Source organism: Athene noctua, chromosome 14, assembly GCF_965140245.1.
Source record: "Athene noctua chromosome 14, bAthNoc1.hap1.1, whole genome shotgun sequence".
Classification (NCBI taxonomy): Eukaryota; Metazoa; Chordata; class Aves; order Strigiformes; family Strigidae; genus Athene; species Athene noctua.
The window spans coordinates 479,394-495,940 of record NC_134050.1 but is presented as its reverse complement, the minus strand read 5'-3'; the positions used below and the strand labels follow the sequence as shown (position 1 = coordinate 495,940).

At 36.0% G+C, this 16,547-nt stretch overlaps 1 protein-coding gene across 5 annotated transcripts in view; it reads left to right on the top strand.

Annotated features, from left to right (window-relative positions):
- The window catches only part of SBF2 (SET binding factor 2), a 243,214-nt gene extending 228,808 nt beyond the window's left edge, over nt 1-14,406 (top strand). For all 5 annotated transcript variants that reach the window (XM_074918678.1, XM_074918681.1, XM_074918679.1 and 2 more), the window contains 7 exons: nt 153-280; nt 2,218-2,451; nt 7,422-7,526; nt 8,837-9,030; nt 9,457-9,544; nt 11,973-12,104; nt 12,409-14,406. In XM_074918678.1, coding sequence (XP_074774779.1) covers nt 153-280; nt 2,218-2,451; nt 7,422-7,526; nt 8,837-9,030; nt 9,457-9,544; nt 11,973-12,104; nt 12,409-12,507 — 980 coding nt within the window. In that variant the 3' untranslated portion in view covers nt 12,508-14,406. The remainder of the gene's footprint in view (nt 1-152; nt 281-2,217; nt 2,452-7,421; nt 7,527-8,836; nt 9,031-9,456; nt 9,545-11,972; nt 12,105-12,408) is intronic.
- The last annotated feature ends 2,141 nt before the right edge of the window (nt 14,407-16,547 follow it).

Below are 16,547 nucleotides of genomic sequence, written 5' to 3'. Positions count from 1 at the left end.
GTTGAAAAGCACAGCAGCTGTTTTAATCTCTTGCAGTGGCATTTGCTAGTAGATTTTACTATACATTTAGCCTGTGAAATTCCTTTTGGCTATGCTTTAGTGTGTGTTATGTATTATCATGAAGCTATTTTTGCTGCTATTATTTTCTCTAGGGACATTGTTTGAAGATAAAGGAGATAAACATGCCAAAAAAGGAATTTGTATTTGGGAATGTATTGAAAAGATGCACAGAAGGAGCCCTATTTTCTTCAATTACCTCTATGCCCCTGCTGAAATAGAGGTACGATTTTTTTAAAAACAGGTGGTTTTGTTACTCTGAGTGATTCCTTGTGTACATTTTGATACTGTTATTAATTGTTCTTAACTGAATTAAGCATTCAGTGGACAAAGTTGAACCACCTTGATTGACTGGAGCAGTGTCATAGATTTATATTCTCAGTCATCTTAGTTATGGAAATGTCATTTAAAGGGCTAAATTCTGGAACGTGTTTTTATGCATCCCACTGAGGTAAATGAGAATCTTCATTTTATTTCATTTAATTATACAAATTATTATTAAAATGATCTTAAAGTTTGCACAGATTGTTTAAAAAAATTACATACTGCAAACCACGGTTAATGGGGAAAGGAGTTTAGAGTTGTAATGGGATACATTTTATAATGGTCTGATTGAATCACATTATCTATATCGCTGTCTCATATGGTAATGGATGTTGACTAGATTGGACTGTATCTTGAATAATTATATAAAATTGACAATTCAGTCGCCATTATAGAATTCTGCAGTAGCTGGGGAAGAAGCACTCAAGGTATCTCAGGAACTGCCAGAAAAGGGTGCTGTTCTTACGGTAGTTCTGGAGACAAGGCTCTTTTGAGATATTTCTGCCATCCACTGCTGCATAGATGTTCATTCCTCTGCTGCTCTCTCCTGCTTTGGCAGTGAGCTTCCCCCTGATAAATTATTTGTCTGCATGTCTGTCTGCTGCTGGTGACCAGAAAACATAATGACAGGACAGTCTCCACTGCCTCAGAGGCCATGGCACCACTGATATGTTTGTTGGTGTTTCTTGGTTTCCCTTTTTCCTCAAGTTGCTTCACCACATTGTATCTTAGCATACATAGCACCCAAATATGCTGTATAAACTGACCTCATTAAAAAAAAAATAATTAAAAATTCGCTTTAAGATATTTTGAGTCTGCATCAGATCATTATTGCAGTCAGCGGTGCAGCCACCTTCAACCCACACACGCATGCACACACACTTCCCTAATAAAATGGTGGTGTAAGAGGGAGGAGGGAGAAAACAGGGGGTGCATTCAGTAGATAGAAAGTGCTTCTGATGTCTTTGTTTCAGAGAAACGTCTGTTTTCTCTGTAGAACCATCACTGTGATGAATTTGGGGCTTGATGGGCTGCTTTTTCGCTGTATGTTCTATCCATTTTGCTGTAAGCAGTAGCCTGATTAGTAAGCAATCAGGAGTAGCTTTCTCTTTCTCTTCTTTAGAAGAAACTATTTTTCCTTATCTGAAATGGTATCATAGTAGCAGAATTAGTCATTATGACTGAGCATCACTCTTCAGACTTTAAAATTGCACGTTCACCTAAGGCAGTAATTCCCTTCAAGTAAGCTGCATGCAAACTGAAAGTCTTAACGTATTTTTTAAAAGAAAAAGAAATCAAAGGATTTCTAATACAAATTGGTCTGGTTTAAACTACTCTTGAAAGATCTACAGTCTCTGGCTGCCTACTTTATATTACTATGTTTTTTCCAAGTGGCGTGTCCACCCAGATTATACAGCCTGTCTCCTTTCTCTGATGCTAAAGGGTCTTAGATTTTCTGCTGAGAAAAACTGAAGGGTGATTGCTGTCCAGTGCCTTTTGTCTCTTTAACAGGAGGCATCAAGAATGTGAGAGTACCAGCTATGTATATATGCTGAATTAGAGGTCTTGGTAGACATGTGGTTTAGTAGAAGGATAAAAATGAGCAGTGTATTCCCAAAGCTAGTATTAGTTTTAGGTTTTGATCTGACTAAGCCAAGATCTTGCTGTGGAAATTATCAAACTATAGCACTAATCACCGAGTGCAATATACTGTTTAGAACAAATCTAAATATATAATACTGTTTAGAATAATCTAGAAAATGTAAGTATTATATTGTAAGTCTGAAATTCAAAGACATCCCTTCTGTCATCATAATAAAACTTTGTTTCAAATAGGCACTGAAACCAAATGTAAATATGTCCAGCCTCAAGAAGTGGGATTATTATGTAGAAGAGATTTTGGCTACAGGCCCTTCCTATGATTGGACCATGGTAACGGCAAAATGCAGTGTTTCAGAGGAAGCTGACCAAGCAGATGGGTCACTCTCTCAGACCAAGAGGAAAATAGTATGGCCATGTTATGATGATGTTAAAAAAATGCAGCCTGATGCCATCAGCAGCCTTTTAAATGTAAGTGAGTGTGTTACACAGAACAGTAAGTTATCTTAAGCTCATTAAATTCATACCTAGTTTTTATTTAAGTTATTGCCTTATTGATACACTGGTATTAAAAGAATCATGATAAATGTCAAAACAGGTGTTTAGTAGAACCGACTGGTTGATGTAGAGATGTGTCTGGTCTGGGAATCAGTCAGACTTCCTGTAAACCTTGTGTTCTGAATGAACGTTTTTCTGGGAGAACACTTCAATAGTAGTTAGTAATTATGAGAAAGCCAGTCATGGATTCAGTTTTTCACTGCTCCTTTTAAATAATAAAGTAGGTAGAGTAATAAATGTTTAGGTTGGCTTTTGTAAGAAATGCAGGAACTGTTCTTTTCATTTGGACAAATGTTGAATCTAGCTTTCTTGTCCTCTTTCTATGCAGTTTAAAGTAGGTGCGTGGTAAAATGACACAAACCCAGATTTCCAGACAGATCAGAGAACAGAATCTGATGGTTGTTGATTTTAACAAGTGGGCAACAGGTACACAAACATAAACTGAACATCTTGGCCCAAATTTCTCAGAAAAGCTTTCCTTGATGGCTCCCAGTTTATTAATGTTTACTAGGACCAAACTGGTAAATTTAGATTCTTCAGAATATTTTGGTACTTGAAATAGATGCTTGACTTTGGCTTTTACTTGTTTGGGCTCATGTAGGCTGTTTAGGTTTTGTCCTTTCTTTATTAGAAGATGAAAAAGGATCCTATTATTGGGATAATTGTTGTAGTTATTCAGAATTATTTAAAACCTGTATTTTCTTAAATGTGTGTTGGTTGATTATAATTGACAGTCCTAATATTTAGCTTATCATCTTAATTCATAGAGCAGGAAAACAGCAAGGACACTCTCCTTCCTGGAGTTGCTGTTCCAGGCCACATGCATATTCAGATACACATCAACGTGTACAGTTTTTTGTTTTGAAAACTATGGGATTACGGAGCCACATATTGCAATGCTTGGAAAATTGGGATATTGCTTGGAAAATTGGGATATGCTGTGTGTCCCGTAACTGCCTTGAATCAAAGATGATTTTTAGCAGTCTTAATGCAGGAAGTTTTTGAATGGATTTGAGTCCTTGAGGATAGACTTGCTTTTGCTAGAAAGTTTGCTTTATTCTGGCACGTTCCTCAGATTTCTCTTGGTCCATTCCTTCCAGTCAGAATTGATCAAATATGGGAACAATGCCCGATTTTAAAAAAAAAAAAAAAAAAAAAAAAATCACTTGCAAAACTCCCCTTGATTCAAAATAAGATAGCCAGAACTTCTCAGAGCTTGTAACTTCACAAATGCAGAGAAAGAGCAGTCTCCCAGCAGGGGTCTTATCAGGGATCCTTTAGCAAAAAACCACACAGCTTTCATACCAGGTAAGGAAAGGCAGAAGTACATCAGGAATATAGCAGCAGTGTTGCTCTGTGTTTCTTCCTGAGGTAGATGCCAAGCTCTCAATATCCACAACTGTGAGAAATTGCCATATAACAAGGAAATTAGCCATATTAAATTCTGAAGATACATGGGTCAGGGTTTACAGACATTTGAATGTTATTTGTGAATTAGATTATAATAATAAAAGATAACAGTGGAGAAGAACATGTGGAAAACTTTGAAGAGGTTGTTGAAAGGTCACAAAAATATTCTAAGTTTCAAAATCAAAGCGAACCTTCTTTTAAAACAAGTTGTTCATTTAGGGCTATTGCTGATGTAGGAGAAAGACCTCTCTTCAATGTTAAATCGAGGATGTGTTAGTATCAGAAAAATGTTTGAACTGAGACTATATGTACGGATGGTAAATTACTGGGGAAGATCGATTCTCCCTTAGTTTATAATAATAAGCCCAAATTTGTTTGTTTTAAAGATATTTTTCAGTCAAAAACATTGTGAGGGTGACTGAGCACTGGCACAGGTTGTCCCAAGAGGTTGTAGAGTCTCCATCCTTGAAGATACTCAAAAGCCATCTGGCCACAGTCCTGGGCAGCTGACTTTAGGTGGCCCTGCTGCAGCAGGGGGCTTGGACCAGATGATCTCCAGAGGTCACTTCCATCCTCACCCATTCTGTGATATATGCCTGGTTGGTGGTTGTATTAGAGATAGTAATCTGCCTATAGTTCAGTGAAAATGCAAATCAGATCCTTGAGGGCAGACACATCTCCACTGTTTCCTACTAATTTGCTAACGTTCCTAGAAAGGAAAGGTATTCAGCCCCCATAACTCACTGGGAGCAGCCCAGATTCCAGTACTTTCAAGAACTGTGAGAGATAAACCTACATGTCCTATTCTTACATATAAGCAGTTACATCACTTGATGGTGTTGCTCAGAGGTTGGCAAACTCAGAGATACCACTTCAGGATGCCACTCACCCAGATTAACTCTGCCATAAATATACAGCCTAAAAACCTGAAGCTGTGTAAGTGGTCAATGAATAACCAGCAAAATAATAAAAACAGCACTTACAATTGCAAGCTGGTTTATAAATGTGGGTTATGTGCCAAAAAGAGTGATCCATCAAAGTGGACCCTGAACCAAAAAGTTTATTCCAAATATTGCGCAGGTAGTCATATAAAACTCGTTGCACACGCAACTGATCACTTGACAGAGGCAGCAGTTCAGTCACTGGGTGCACATTCGGCAGTTTTCCGTTGGTAGTCAAAGTCCCAGAAGCCTTCTAGTCCAAGAGTGGAAGAGAAAATACTGACAAGGAAGGGCTTCCAAAACAGGGTGATCTGTTACAGTAAAGGCACTTTGCTACTGTAGGACTTTGTCCAGATTATTTTGTGTGTGCACAAACACACTGCGGATAGCAAAGAGGTGATTAGTCTCCACACTTCTGGGGTGTCTGCAGAGTTACCTCCTGTCTGTACCATTCCAATATTACACAGCAGATTACTTAGCAGATACATCTTTTTTAAGGCACAATAACGCGAACTGCTTGTAATTACTGGTTTCAGGAAACATATTCATAAATTGTATTTGTTATAACCTTTCTTTTTATACATATTGACCTCCACTCCTGTAAGTCTAGGCAGCAGGAGATGAACCAGAAAGATTAAGGAATTTTTCTTTCAAGGAAATGCAGCTATTCATAGTCCATTCCACACATGGAAGGAAAAAATCTGACGTTTTCAGTAAAATTTAAAACTGAAGGGTAAGAGTAAATCTTAGTGATTTATTGCCATGTAAGTTTTTTACATAGGGTTTGTTAAAGGACAGTTTATTCCTAACTTTTCCGGTGATATATAGGAGATTATTGAAAGTTTTTCATTTCAAGTTCTGGAAGCACTACTCATTGTGGAGCCAAAAAAGAAAGAATGTGACCCAGTTGCTAAGTAACAAGTTTCAGTTACTTTCAGATTCTGCAGAGAAAGATTCATACTCGGAAGTCAAGACTAGGGCAGAAAGAGAACGAACAGATTAAAACCTGACTAAAGTACTAAAGAGCTTGTGTCCTTTTGCAGCAATTTGGAAAGCCTTTTACTTAAAAAGTCTGTGGTAAATTGATTCAGTCATATGTATCCATCAGGAAGCATTTTACATTCCCCACTTTGAAAGAGGAACAAGTAATCTAGAGAAGCCTTTAGTCTGGCTTGTCTTCACCACTCCTTATTTTTCTATCAACCTATCAAGAAACTATTTTGGGTTTATTTCTTGGCAGGAAGAGTGTCCCATAATATTTAATGTATATGTGGCTTTCAACTACCTTCAGTATTTAAAATTGCTATTAAGCCAGATTTCTTATATTTAGTTATACTTTTGAGTTTTCCAATTTACCTTCAGCAAGGAAGAGTTTGTAGAAATATTTTGTTCCTGTTATACTGTCAGATACTGGCTTCTTTATTTTCACTTCACAGTTCAAAGTTTAGTTGAGGAATTAATTTCCCAGGCAAAATGTTTTCTTACCTTAAAAACACAGTAATTTTCTGTAAGTCTTTTAATCGACAACAACTTCCTGAAGAAATTGTCACTCTAAAAGACCAGGAAGAGTTGGAGGATATTATGAAATCTACTTTAATAATTTGGTATGGTAGAAGTAAATAAAGTCTTTAAAGACTTACTGTCTCTACTTTGACAATAAATGTCTTGAGTTGTACTTGTTTTATATAGCATGGCAGTTTTCTGTCCTATGATAATTTTTTCTTCCATCATCAATTCTTAATTGGATTTGCAAATTTGAGTTTTTAATTTGATTTCGTTAAGAATCAGATTTTCATAACAATATAGTTGTTGAAAGTAAACATATAGAAAGAAAGCGTGGCAAAGAATATGGACCATACATCAAGGTAATGACAAGTGTATCGATGAGTGTTCACAAGTAAATATGAACTAATGAAATTGCCTTTTTTTCTTAACTTTGCATGTACTGTCTTATTAACAGGAAATAACCCTAACTGGAGGTTATCAACATAGGTCATATTCCCAAGTTCCACAACAAGAACATGTTGTTACAGCTTAGCGTCCAAATTGAATAAATCTTTCTGTTTCGTTTCCTTCTTTTATTACAGCTTTGTATCACATTTTATAAACCAGGCTAAATGTTAATATTGGCAATGCACAATGTTGGTGTCAGAGCACAGGATTTCTTCTTTGTAAATATTTTTATAAAATATAGCCTATCTTACCATTGTTGTGTTTCTGTTAGGGCAGTTGGTGTTGAGTTTTGTATGTTCAGGAGAACTGGCAGAGAACTGCCAGCATAATGGCTCCTCCGACCTGTGACAGGCAAGAACAGCGTGCCTGATGCTGCACTTGGTTGCCTTTGACTCCTGAGTCTGCTTGATTTCAGTTGATAGCTGTTTTGACACAGGTTTTTGTACTTCACTGGGCAACATGGCCTAAAAGTTCCCTGTGTAAAAATATTGACTAAAAAATGGCTGTATAAAAATGATTGCCAGGAAGTGATCAGTTAGAAATGTTTATCCTTAAGAAAACCCTTGTTGTTTGTTTCAGGAAATCGAAAGATTGGAAAGTAAATTAAATCAGAGCTCAGAAAGGTGGCAGATCTTGTGGGAAAGAGTCAAAATTAATCTAAAGGATGACACCAGACAAGACAATGTAAGTAGTAAAAGAGTCTATCCAATAGAATAATTTCACTCCTGCTGTATAGGTTACCTGGGGCACTGACAAAATTGCTGTATTTCTTGGAGTAAAATACTGCTTTTGAAAAGTTGAATATGTTGTTCTAACCCATGTTACTGGCTCTCTATTTCTCGATGTAGAAAACTGTATTTATACTTGTGCTATTTATCTAATGCCTTTTCCAGAGTAGATTATGGCATGCAGACAAAATGAGCATGAGCATTTTACTAATATACAAATGTATGACTTTATATATTTGAAAGGTTCTTGAAGTACAAAAAAAATCGGTTCCTGAAAGTAGCCAAAGGGCAACACAGAGTTTCAGAGATCCATAAAGATATTTCCATGTCTAAATGGAATTTTGGAATTGTAGATTCTAGTAAAGGTAGGAAGTGTTCATGGTTTCATTTCCAATTCCTGACAGCAGTAAAAAGAATAGCTGACAATATAAATGTTTTCTAAGTCAAAAGGCTGCCTCTTTGCTATCTACATGCACTAGAAAGAATGCTAGATACTGCTTTTTGTGAGCTTGGCACGGTGAGTTACCTGCTCAAGACTACCCTAACTCTTCATCTTCATGTGCTTGTTCAGGTTTGCCAGCCTCCACGCAATGGTTAGTCTGTAGCACTGCTTTATTATTTGCCCTTTGCTCTCGGGAAAGCAGTATGCTTTATGTCTGTCAGAGTAATTCAAGTTCACTTTATACTCTAGACAAATTCAAGTTGAAAAACGTTTTCTCTTAGCAAAGTAGAAAAGAAAATGCAAATAGTTAAGGGTCAACCCCAAAAAACTCTTATCTCTAGGATGCTGTCATTTAGGTTAAGGCTAAATTCCGGATCTCTCTTGTTCCAGGTTATTGAGATTAGAAATTATAAAGTAGTTCTTGGTAACTGCACGCTTTTTTCCCCCTTCCCCCTCGATGAAATTAGGGACAGTTATTGTATCCAAATGTCTGACTAGTTCTAGATGCTTCTGGGAAAGCAAAGGAAATGTTGTTGAAGAAGATGTCACTGAGATAAACACAGCATTTCTGAAATACTGATTTCTCACACATTGTGAACCCTTCTGTTTAAGAAATGCACTGAATTGCCATCCCTCTGACTTCTTTTCTGGGACAGCACTGACTTGTATTATGAAGACTTTTCTGGCCTCATGGGAATTCACAACTTACATTTTGTACCACATATTATCAGTATAATGTTGAGACAGTCTCATAATGCAAGACATTGAGATGTAATGTAATGTAACATGCGTTACCTTTTTTCTTTTGTTTTCATCTTTTTTAGCTCCGGAGACTTCCTTCTGGCTCCTCAGGGATGATGTCAGCTAATCTACATTCCTATCAAAAGAGATCTTTGTTGGAAATACCTGACAGTGGGCTGGGTGAGGAACAGAGCGCAAGCGTTTCTCCCTCTAATGGAGTAGACAGAAGAACAACTACGCTATACAATCACTTCACATCAAAGACTGATGAAAATAGGTAAACTGAATAATCATAGAGTATTTGTGAACCTTGTATTAGATTGTTACAACTCTCTGCCTTAGGGAAAAAACCCTTAAATCTTCATATGCACAGCATGCTTTGTAACTACTTTGTTCTGTGTGGGTTTGATTACGTTTAGTTGTCTCAGTGGGTGGGCCTCTTATCTCCTAGCAGTATCTTTCAATCTTCCCCTTTATATGCCCAAACTAATTGTAGCTGCACATTTAATGCATCCAAAGTACTGAAATGGTGTTTATCAGTGTGTCCCAATTGTGAATAACTAAACTATTGGTTTAAAAACAATTTGGTTTACTGCAGTAAAATAATTGTTTGAATCTATATGTAGTCATTTTGGGGCTTTTGTGTATCACCACTGTTCATATTATGGAATCATGTGCCATTGGTATTGTCTGTACCTTTCAGATCTTTTGAAGGTACGCTATACAAAAGAGGAGCTTTATTAAAAGGTTGGAAACCTCGCTGGTTTGTGCTGGATGTGACAAAACACCAGGTAAAACCTTGTCAGATGATGGATTTTTTTATGACTAGTTTGCTGCTTTTTTATTTACGGGGTTTGTATGGATTGATTTTACAAATAATACTAATAATGATGATATTCAGATGTGATGAAACTCACTTTAGAGGGTTAAAACTCCCTTCATTTTCCCACTATGCATTGTGTGTGTTAATCATTGTTGACCATATAACTACGTCTATCTTGTGTATCGTGTAGTTGCTGCAGCATTCTGACTGGACAGAGGGTTTTTCAGTATTTTGGGGGTTTTTTTAAACAATGATAACTGTTTGGCCTATAATCATGAAAGACTTCTTGGACTGGAAGTCACGCATTATTTTTTAGGCCCAAATATTTTTTTGTCTGCTTCATACCTCTGGGGAAAAAAAGCCAGGTAGTGCCTGTGGACATTTTCTGGGCATTGTGGTATACAAACAATGCAAGCAATTTTTTAAAAAACATTACTAACTCTAGAATGTCATTAAGCAGTTAAGTGCTGAGCATAATTTGCCCTTTAATATGACCTCTTTAGTTACCAAAAGAACTAAAAACTTTCTGAATTAGAGTGAAAAACTTCGAAGGTATTTCCTAGAGCTCAGCTGGGATGCAGGGAGCTAATACGATAACTGATAACAAGTTTAATTCAGGCATTCATGTTGAAACCATAGTAGTTACTGTATGCTCAGTGTGTATTTAACAGCCTCTTTGTTCCTCAAGCACTTTGCCATAAGCATTTTTCTTGGCAAATGAAAGGGCATTGTATACTCTGGAAAATCATAGTCTGAATTGCTTCAGCAGAAAAATCCATTTATCACACTTGACTTCTTAATGTTTTTCTGTAACCTGTATTTGAGAAATCTGACGTGGAATCTCTGTATGAAAGGCTTTTCAAATATGGAGAACAGGATCACAGATCGCTATGAAATGAGTTAGAATCTTGTAAATTACTTAAAATGCGTTAAAATTTAATCTCAAATCTGCCTTAATAGAAGTCCTGAAATGCCGAGTTCCTGATGGAACAATAATTAAAGGTGCTATATATATAAATATAGGAGTATTTTAGATGAGTCCTAGTAATGTAAATTTAGTGGCAAAATTATTCATAAATATTCTAACAAATTGTTGTACATCAAGAAGCACTAAAACCAGAAGAGATCTGTTGTATTTTATCCCATTTACAATGTATGCCAGAATTCTGCAGTGGAAATTTGTGGTCTCATGTACTTTAAATAATATTGGGTCATCAGGCAGTAATCTTCATTAAGACAAATATTCCACACTGTGGATTGTAATCTCTGAAACTCAGAGATGCATGCTTTTCTTTAAAAAAATATTAATTTATTGTCATCAATACACTTCAAAATACATAATATGGGTAAAGACAGTCATCTTATAGAAATCCTCAATTAGCATTTTTAATTAGTGTGGTAAATTACCAACGAATGTGCTGATTTGCTGATTATAATTATTATTCCTGATATACAGGAGAAGAGGTTCATTTTGCAGAAGAAAAAAATGCTTTCATATTTTTGGTTTAACCAGATATCCTCCTGAGTATCATAGATGTAGGAGTAATACCTGTCAATCTTGGCTGGAATTCTGTTGTTCGATCTTTGCTGTGAAGGTTTGCCTTACTATTTTGCATTTACTTATAGGATTTTAATTTTTTTTTTTAATTGAGTATCAGGTTTTTCTCCTCTAGAACTTTTTTGCATATTAAAACTCAGTTTACAGAGGGGTTAACATTTGTATCACGGTATCTTTGCAAGGAGAAAAAAAAAAGCAAGCTTCATTCAACCACTAAGTGCAGTATAGGAAAAAGTGAGTTTTCTATGTAGTTTGTAATTATCTAAAATTACACTTAAAGTTTTGCTGATCATTTTAAATTCTTGAAATTTAAAGAATAAGTGTTCTGTTAACTCCTTGGTGAAGTAAAGCTTTTGCGTTAGTTTCAATGTAATGACCAGTGAAGAGGTGGTTTTTGTTAGAAAAGCTGATGAATGCGGAATCCCAGAGACCAGGTTCTGCTTTCATCCTTCACACGTCCTCTGCCCAGAAGCAATGCACGACTATTTGAAGATTCTCTGCTCTCAAACTCTGGTGACAAAATGCTTCTCTGCCAACTCCATGACCACACAGGAGCGGATGTTGGAGACTCGGCTGTTACCCAGAAACGTCAAATAGAGGAGTGGCCAGCTAAGGGCTAGCACATGTCCTACCATTTTGTATGTAATAAATAAATCTATGGTTTCTGTCAGTGGTGTCTTAGAAATTTCCCACATCCAATGTCCTGGGATCCTAATATTTGTTCCTCCCGTCCTTACAACACCATGCCTCCAGGTTGTATCCAGGAAAAGGGAAGAAGTAGTGAAAGGTCTATCTAAATAGCATATTTGGTTTGGTTTTTTTTTCTCTCATGGTCTAGCTGCGATACTATGATTCTGGTGAGGATACAAGCTGTAAGGGACACATAGACCTTGCAGAAGTAGAAACTGTGATTCCTGCTTCTCCAACAATTGGAGCCCCAAAACATGCAAGTGAAAAAGCATTTTTTGATGTAAGTATATCTGGTCTTTACATGATCTTTACGTAAAACTTAATCTTGATGTCTTTAACCTACTACTTTCAGTCCTGCTGCTGGAAGGTGTGAACTAGGGAGGAGCTGTCATGCTAACTCAAGACAAAAAGTTTTTACAAGCGAGCATCTGGACCTCACTCCCAACAGCAGAAGTTCAAAAAAATGTTACATTTAGGCCCAATTAGTACACTGAGTATTACAGTTTAAAGTAGAATTTGCAAGTTTCTTTTTCTGTTTTGTGTGCTGAATTGTCTGTGTTTATGTTCTTGATTTTCCTTTGCAGTTGAAGACAAATAAGCGTGTATATAATTTTTGTGCCCAAGATGCACAGAGTGCTCAACAGTGGATGGACAGGATCCAGAGTTGCATTTCAGATGCTTAGAAAGGAAAAACGTTGCACAATAAAGACATGTTTAAAGCATCTCTTCCTGCAAGAAGCTAAGTTCTGAAATGTTAGTGACAGACAACCAGCCTGCCATACGTTTCAGCCATAAAAGTTCATAAAATGCTAAAGTTCCTTTTCTGTTTAATAATTATAACCACTGTAACTGCTACTTTTTTCTGCAGGGAGGACTTTGAAAAATAATAATCCATTTATCCTGAATTTCCACTTTCTTCAGTACAATTCCTAGCTGTAACAGTGGGCTGTATTTGCACTAGCATCTAATCCTGGTTTTCTCAATTCAGAGCTGTTCTGATAGGAAACCTGTCCAAAGGAAACTGTAGAAATTTTCCCTCCAACGTGAAGTGTATTTTCACTTTATTTATATTTTTAAGCAGAATCTTATTTCCAAACTAGTCATGAATACGAGGGAACATGCCTACAATTCCTAAAAATAAATAAATAATTCAAGCTTTTGATTCCAGTGACATATATCAGGTTGCCAATGTTTAGAAACAGTTGAAATTTTTAAAGACCAAAATGTGAAATTGCCCGATGCCAGACTTCCAGGTGTCTTCTAAGTGTGCAGGTCATTCTCTAATCTTGTGCTCTACTGAGTACTTCTGCAATGTTGTGGTGGAATTTCAAATTCTAGGGATTATCTGAAGATCATAGCACTTTTACTTTAGATTCTGTTTGCAATTACAGTGGGATAAATGAAAGAAAACTGGCCCAACACTGTACAGGAGAAATGGAAAACAACAAACTAGGAATGCAGTAGAAGAAATATCTCTTATGTGTGAGTTGTTTATGTTAATTTATATGCTGTTCTGCTCACTGTAAAATAAAAAATAACAAACATGATAATGCACTAAACGATGAAGCAAGCACTTGCACTGAAATCTTTAAAATTAAGACATTTTGCAGGACAGAGGTAAGTTATTTATAGCAGAACAATACTAGCTAGTTAACAACATTTACAGATATTAAATATGTACATAATCAGGTTTGATGTGTCGTGATTTGATACTTTTTAAACATTTTTTGCACATGAATTGGAAGACTGTTTATAGATTTTTACATTTGATAAAATTGTGTTTGTTCGGCTTAAAATTCTGGCAAAACATTTTTAATAGCCCCAAATTAGTAGAAATACTACAGTCTACAAACAGTGATGACATTGAGTAGAATATGTGGGTAATTAAGCCATTGTTTTTATTTTGAAATGTTAATATGTTAAATAGCACACTAATATTACAAAAGTTTGTATATATGATTCACTATTTTCTCATTTTTCCAGACGTTCTGCTTGTAATTTAATGTCATCCTAACCAAACTGACTATACTTATAAGGTTGTTTCAGTTATTAAATTGTTTGTGGGGTTTTTTTTATAACTAATGTATTTTGTCAGAAAGGAACATAAATTTCTCACCACACACAATAGGAAATGCAGCTGTTTTTAATGCATTTGCAATTTCAAAACAAAAATATGAAGGATTTTTCTAGCATTTTTCAACTGACAGATTTCCACCTGTGACAATGGTGTTTGCACATTTGTATTTTTCTTTGTATATGAAGTACTTTTATATGTACTTTGTAAAATACTGATCCTGTTCTTAGGTTATATGAAAATATACATACCACTGCTTATTTTGTAACTAGTTAATTTTAACTCTTGTATGTTATGTGATATATGTATGCTAACCATCTTGTAATAAATACACTTCTTAAGGAAAAGTAAAACCTTTCCTTTTACTGCAAAAGAGAAAAAAAACAAGACCCACGTGTTGAAATATTTCCACAGGCACAAGACAAATCCTTATTTACTCTGTATTGTGGGTGTATTAAAAAAAAACCTATGTGGTCTTTTGTATACTTGTAAATATTCTTCCATAAAAGTTGCACTTGAGCATCCTTAACTCAAACACTTGTCAACAGTAACACTAATGACTAAAGAAATCAGAATTTAAAGCAAAATTATCATTCTAACAAGTCTCAATGTATAGCCTTTACTAAAAGGCTAAATACGTGTAATGTTCATACTAAGTCATTGAATAATGATGTTAAATATATTTTTAAAAAACAATCCGATATGGTATCACAACATAAATGAACTGCGTTCTTTCACCCTGAACCGTATCTCACTCATTTATATCACCTTATGCAAAAATTATCTAGCTCATAAGAAGTAAAATATAAAAAATGACAAGGTCTTACTTGAGAATGTGCATCTAAACTGAGTTACTGAGTGTAGTGTGGGATAGCAGAGTTGAAATGGAAAGGGCATGTGTGATGGAGGTAGGGGACCTGTGACAATTCCTGGATGCTGTGGTGCTTAGGTTTGCATATTGAGCTTGGCATGGATGCTAATGTTGCCTTAAATGTTGATCTCAATTTTTAGTGTATGTATTGATGGAAAATGGACTTGAGCAACTTAACTTAAAAATACCCAAATAAAAGCTGAAATGAGATCTGTGATATTTGTGGTGTTTATATAAGGCCTATACAAAGGAATGGTAGGCATAGCTCTTGGTGTGAAGACACAAAGTTGCAGTGTCCCTGCTGGCCTCTTCTGTATAAAATGAAGATTCAGAGACTTAGAGAAAATGTGGAGAAGTTAGCATAGTATAAATACAGGGTTTGTCAGTGTGTTTGAGCTGTGGCAGCTGAAGTAGAGAATTGGAAACAGAGAATTTGCTTGGGAAAAATTGTGTGTATGAAGGGATCCATCTTCATATTATATGAACATTTTCTTGAAAAAGGAACCCATCCAGGACTTGGGGATGAGGTAAATATGTGCTCCCTCTGCTGTGTCATATCACTATTCCCATACTGTGTTATCATAACATTCCTACTGTAGAAAAGAGAATTGTCAGGGGCTTTACATAAGGGAAGAAGATTGCTTGCCCTTCTCTGTGCTGATTAACAGAATGCCCACATAATAGATGGCAGGATGAACGGAGTTTAAGCTCCGAGGAGCTGTTACTGGTATATTATAGAAGTTATTTGTCTTTCCTATCTAGCACACAAGTATTTTCTATAAAAGTCCTTGCTTTTGATGGAACTTTAGAATTAGTATAGTAAATAATAAAATACTTAGCATGCCACATGTGTAGGTCACTGGTTATGTAATGAATCACAAACAGCTAATAGACCTAGGAACAAATGTTCAACATTTTGCATCACATCCCACACACGTTATTTGTATTTGATATGTTGTGAATTGCAGACATAACAAAATATGGTGATCTTGTCCAACAACTGTCATTTTGCCTTTTCGTCCTGTAATATTCTTGGAGTGTGTCTAAGTGGCTGCACCACATTTCTCATTTTTCATATTTGTGATCACTCAGATATTTTGTCTGTTCATGATTATCCTGTGGTTGCTTTGGGGAGTCAGAAAACTGAAATCAATCTGCTAGTTCCCCAGTTATGCTAAAGTTCATGCTGAGTATCTCTGTCACACCTACTTTCTGGGGTTTTTTCTGTGTTTGATCACTTTCTTCCCGAATTTTGTCTACCGTGCAAGGCAAGGGTGGTATTAGCATCCACATTCTCATTTAGGAAATTTTAATCTTTGAGTTTTTTAACATACAACTTTTTCTTAATTGACTGTCAAATAAGGACGCTGCAAGTTCACTATTGTTTCCTCTCTTTACTTACTAGTCTACCTAGCCTCTCAGAGGAACGGATTACTAATACAAATACTGCTGATAAGAATTGGGGTTTTGTTTCTTTTTGCAGAATACTAAATCTCCAAAGACTAATTTTACCTTTTTTTTATTTTTCTGCTGTAGACCTTTCCAGTCTAAGCCTCTATGTTTTTTCACCCAAAGGAACACTTCAGTTATCTTTAATTCACTACTCTGTAAGATTGTAAGAGCAGATCAATTAAGCGTAATCAACCATGGCTACCATCTTTATCCACAGTCACGCTCAGTAATTAAAACCCAGATGCTAACTTCCCTTCTTACCACTGACAGATATGGAAGTTTCTTCCTTATCACAGGACTGCCCATCGAGCGCTGAAGGGAGCGAG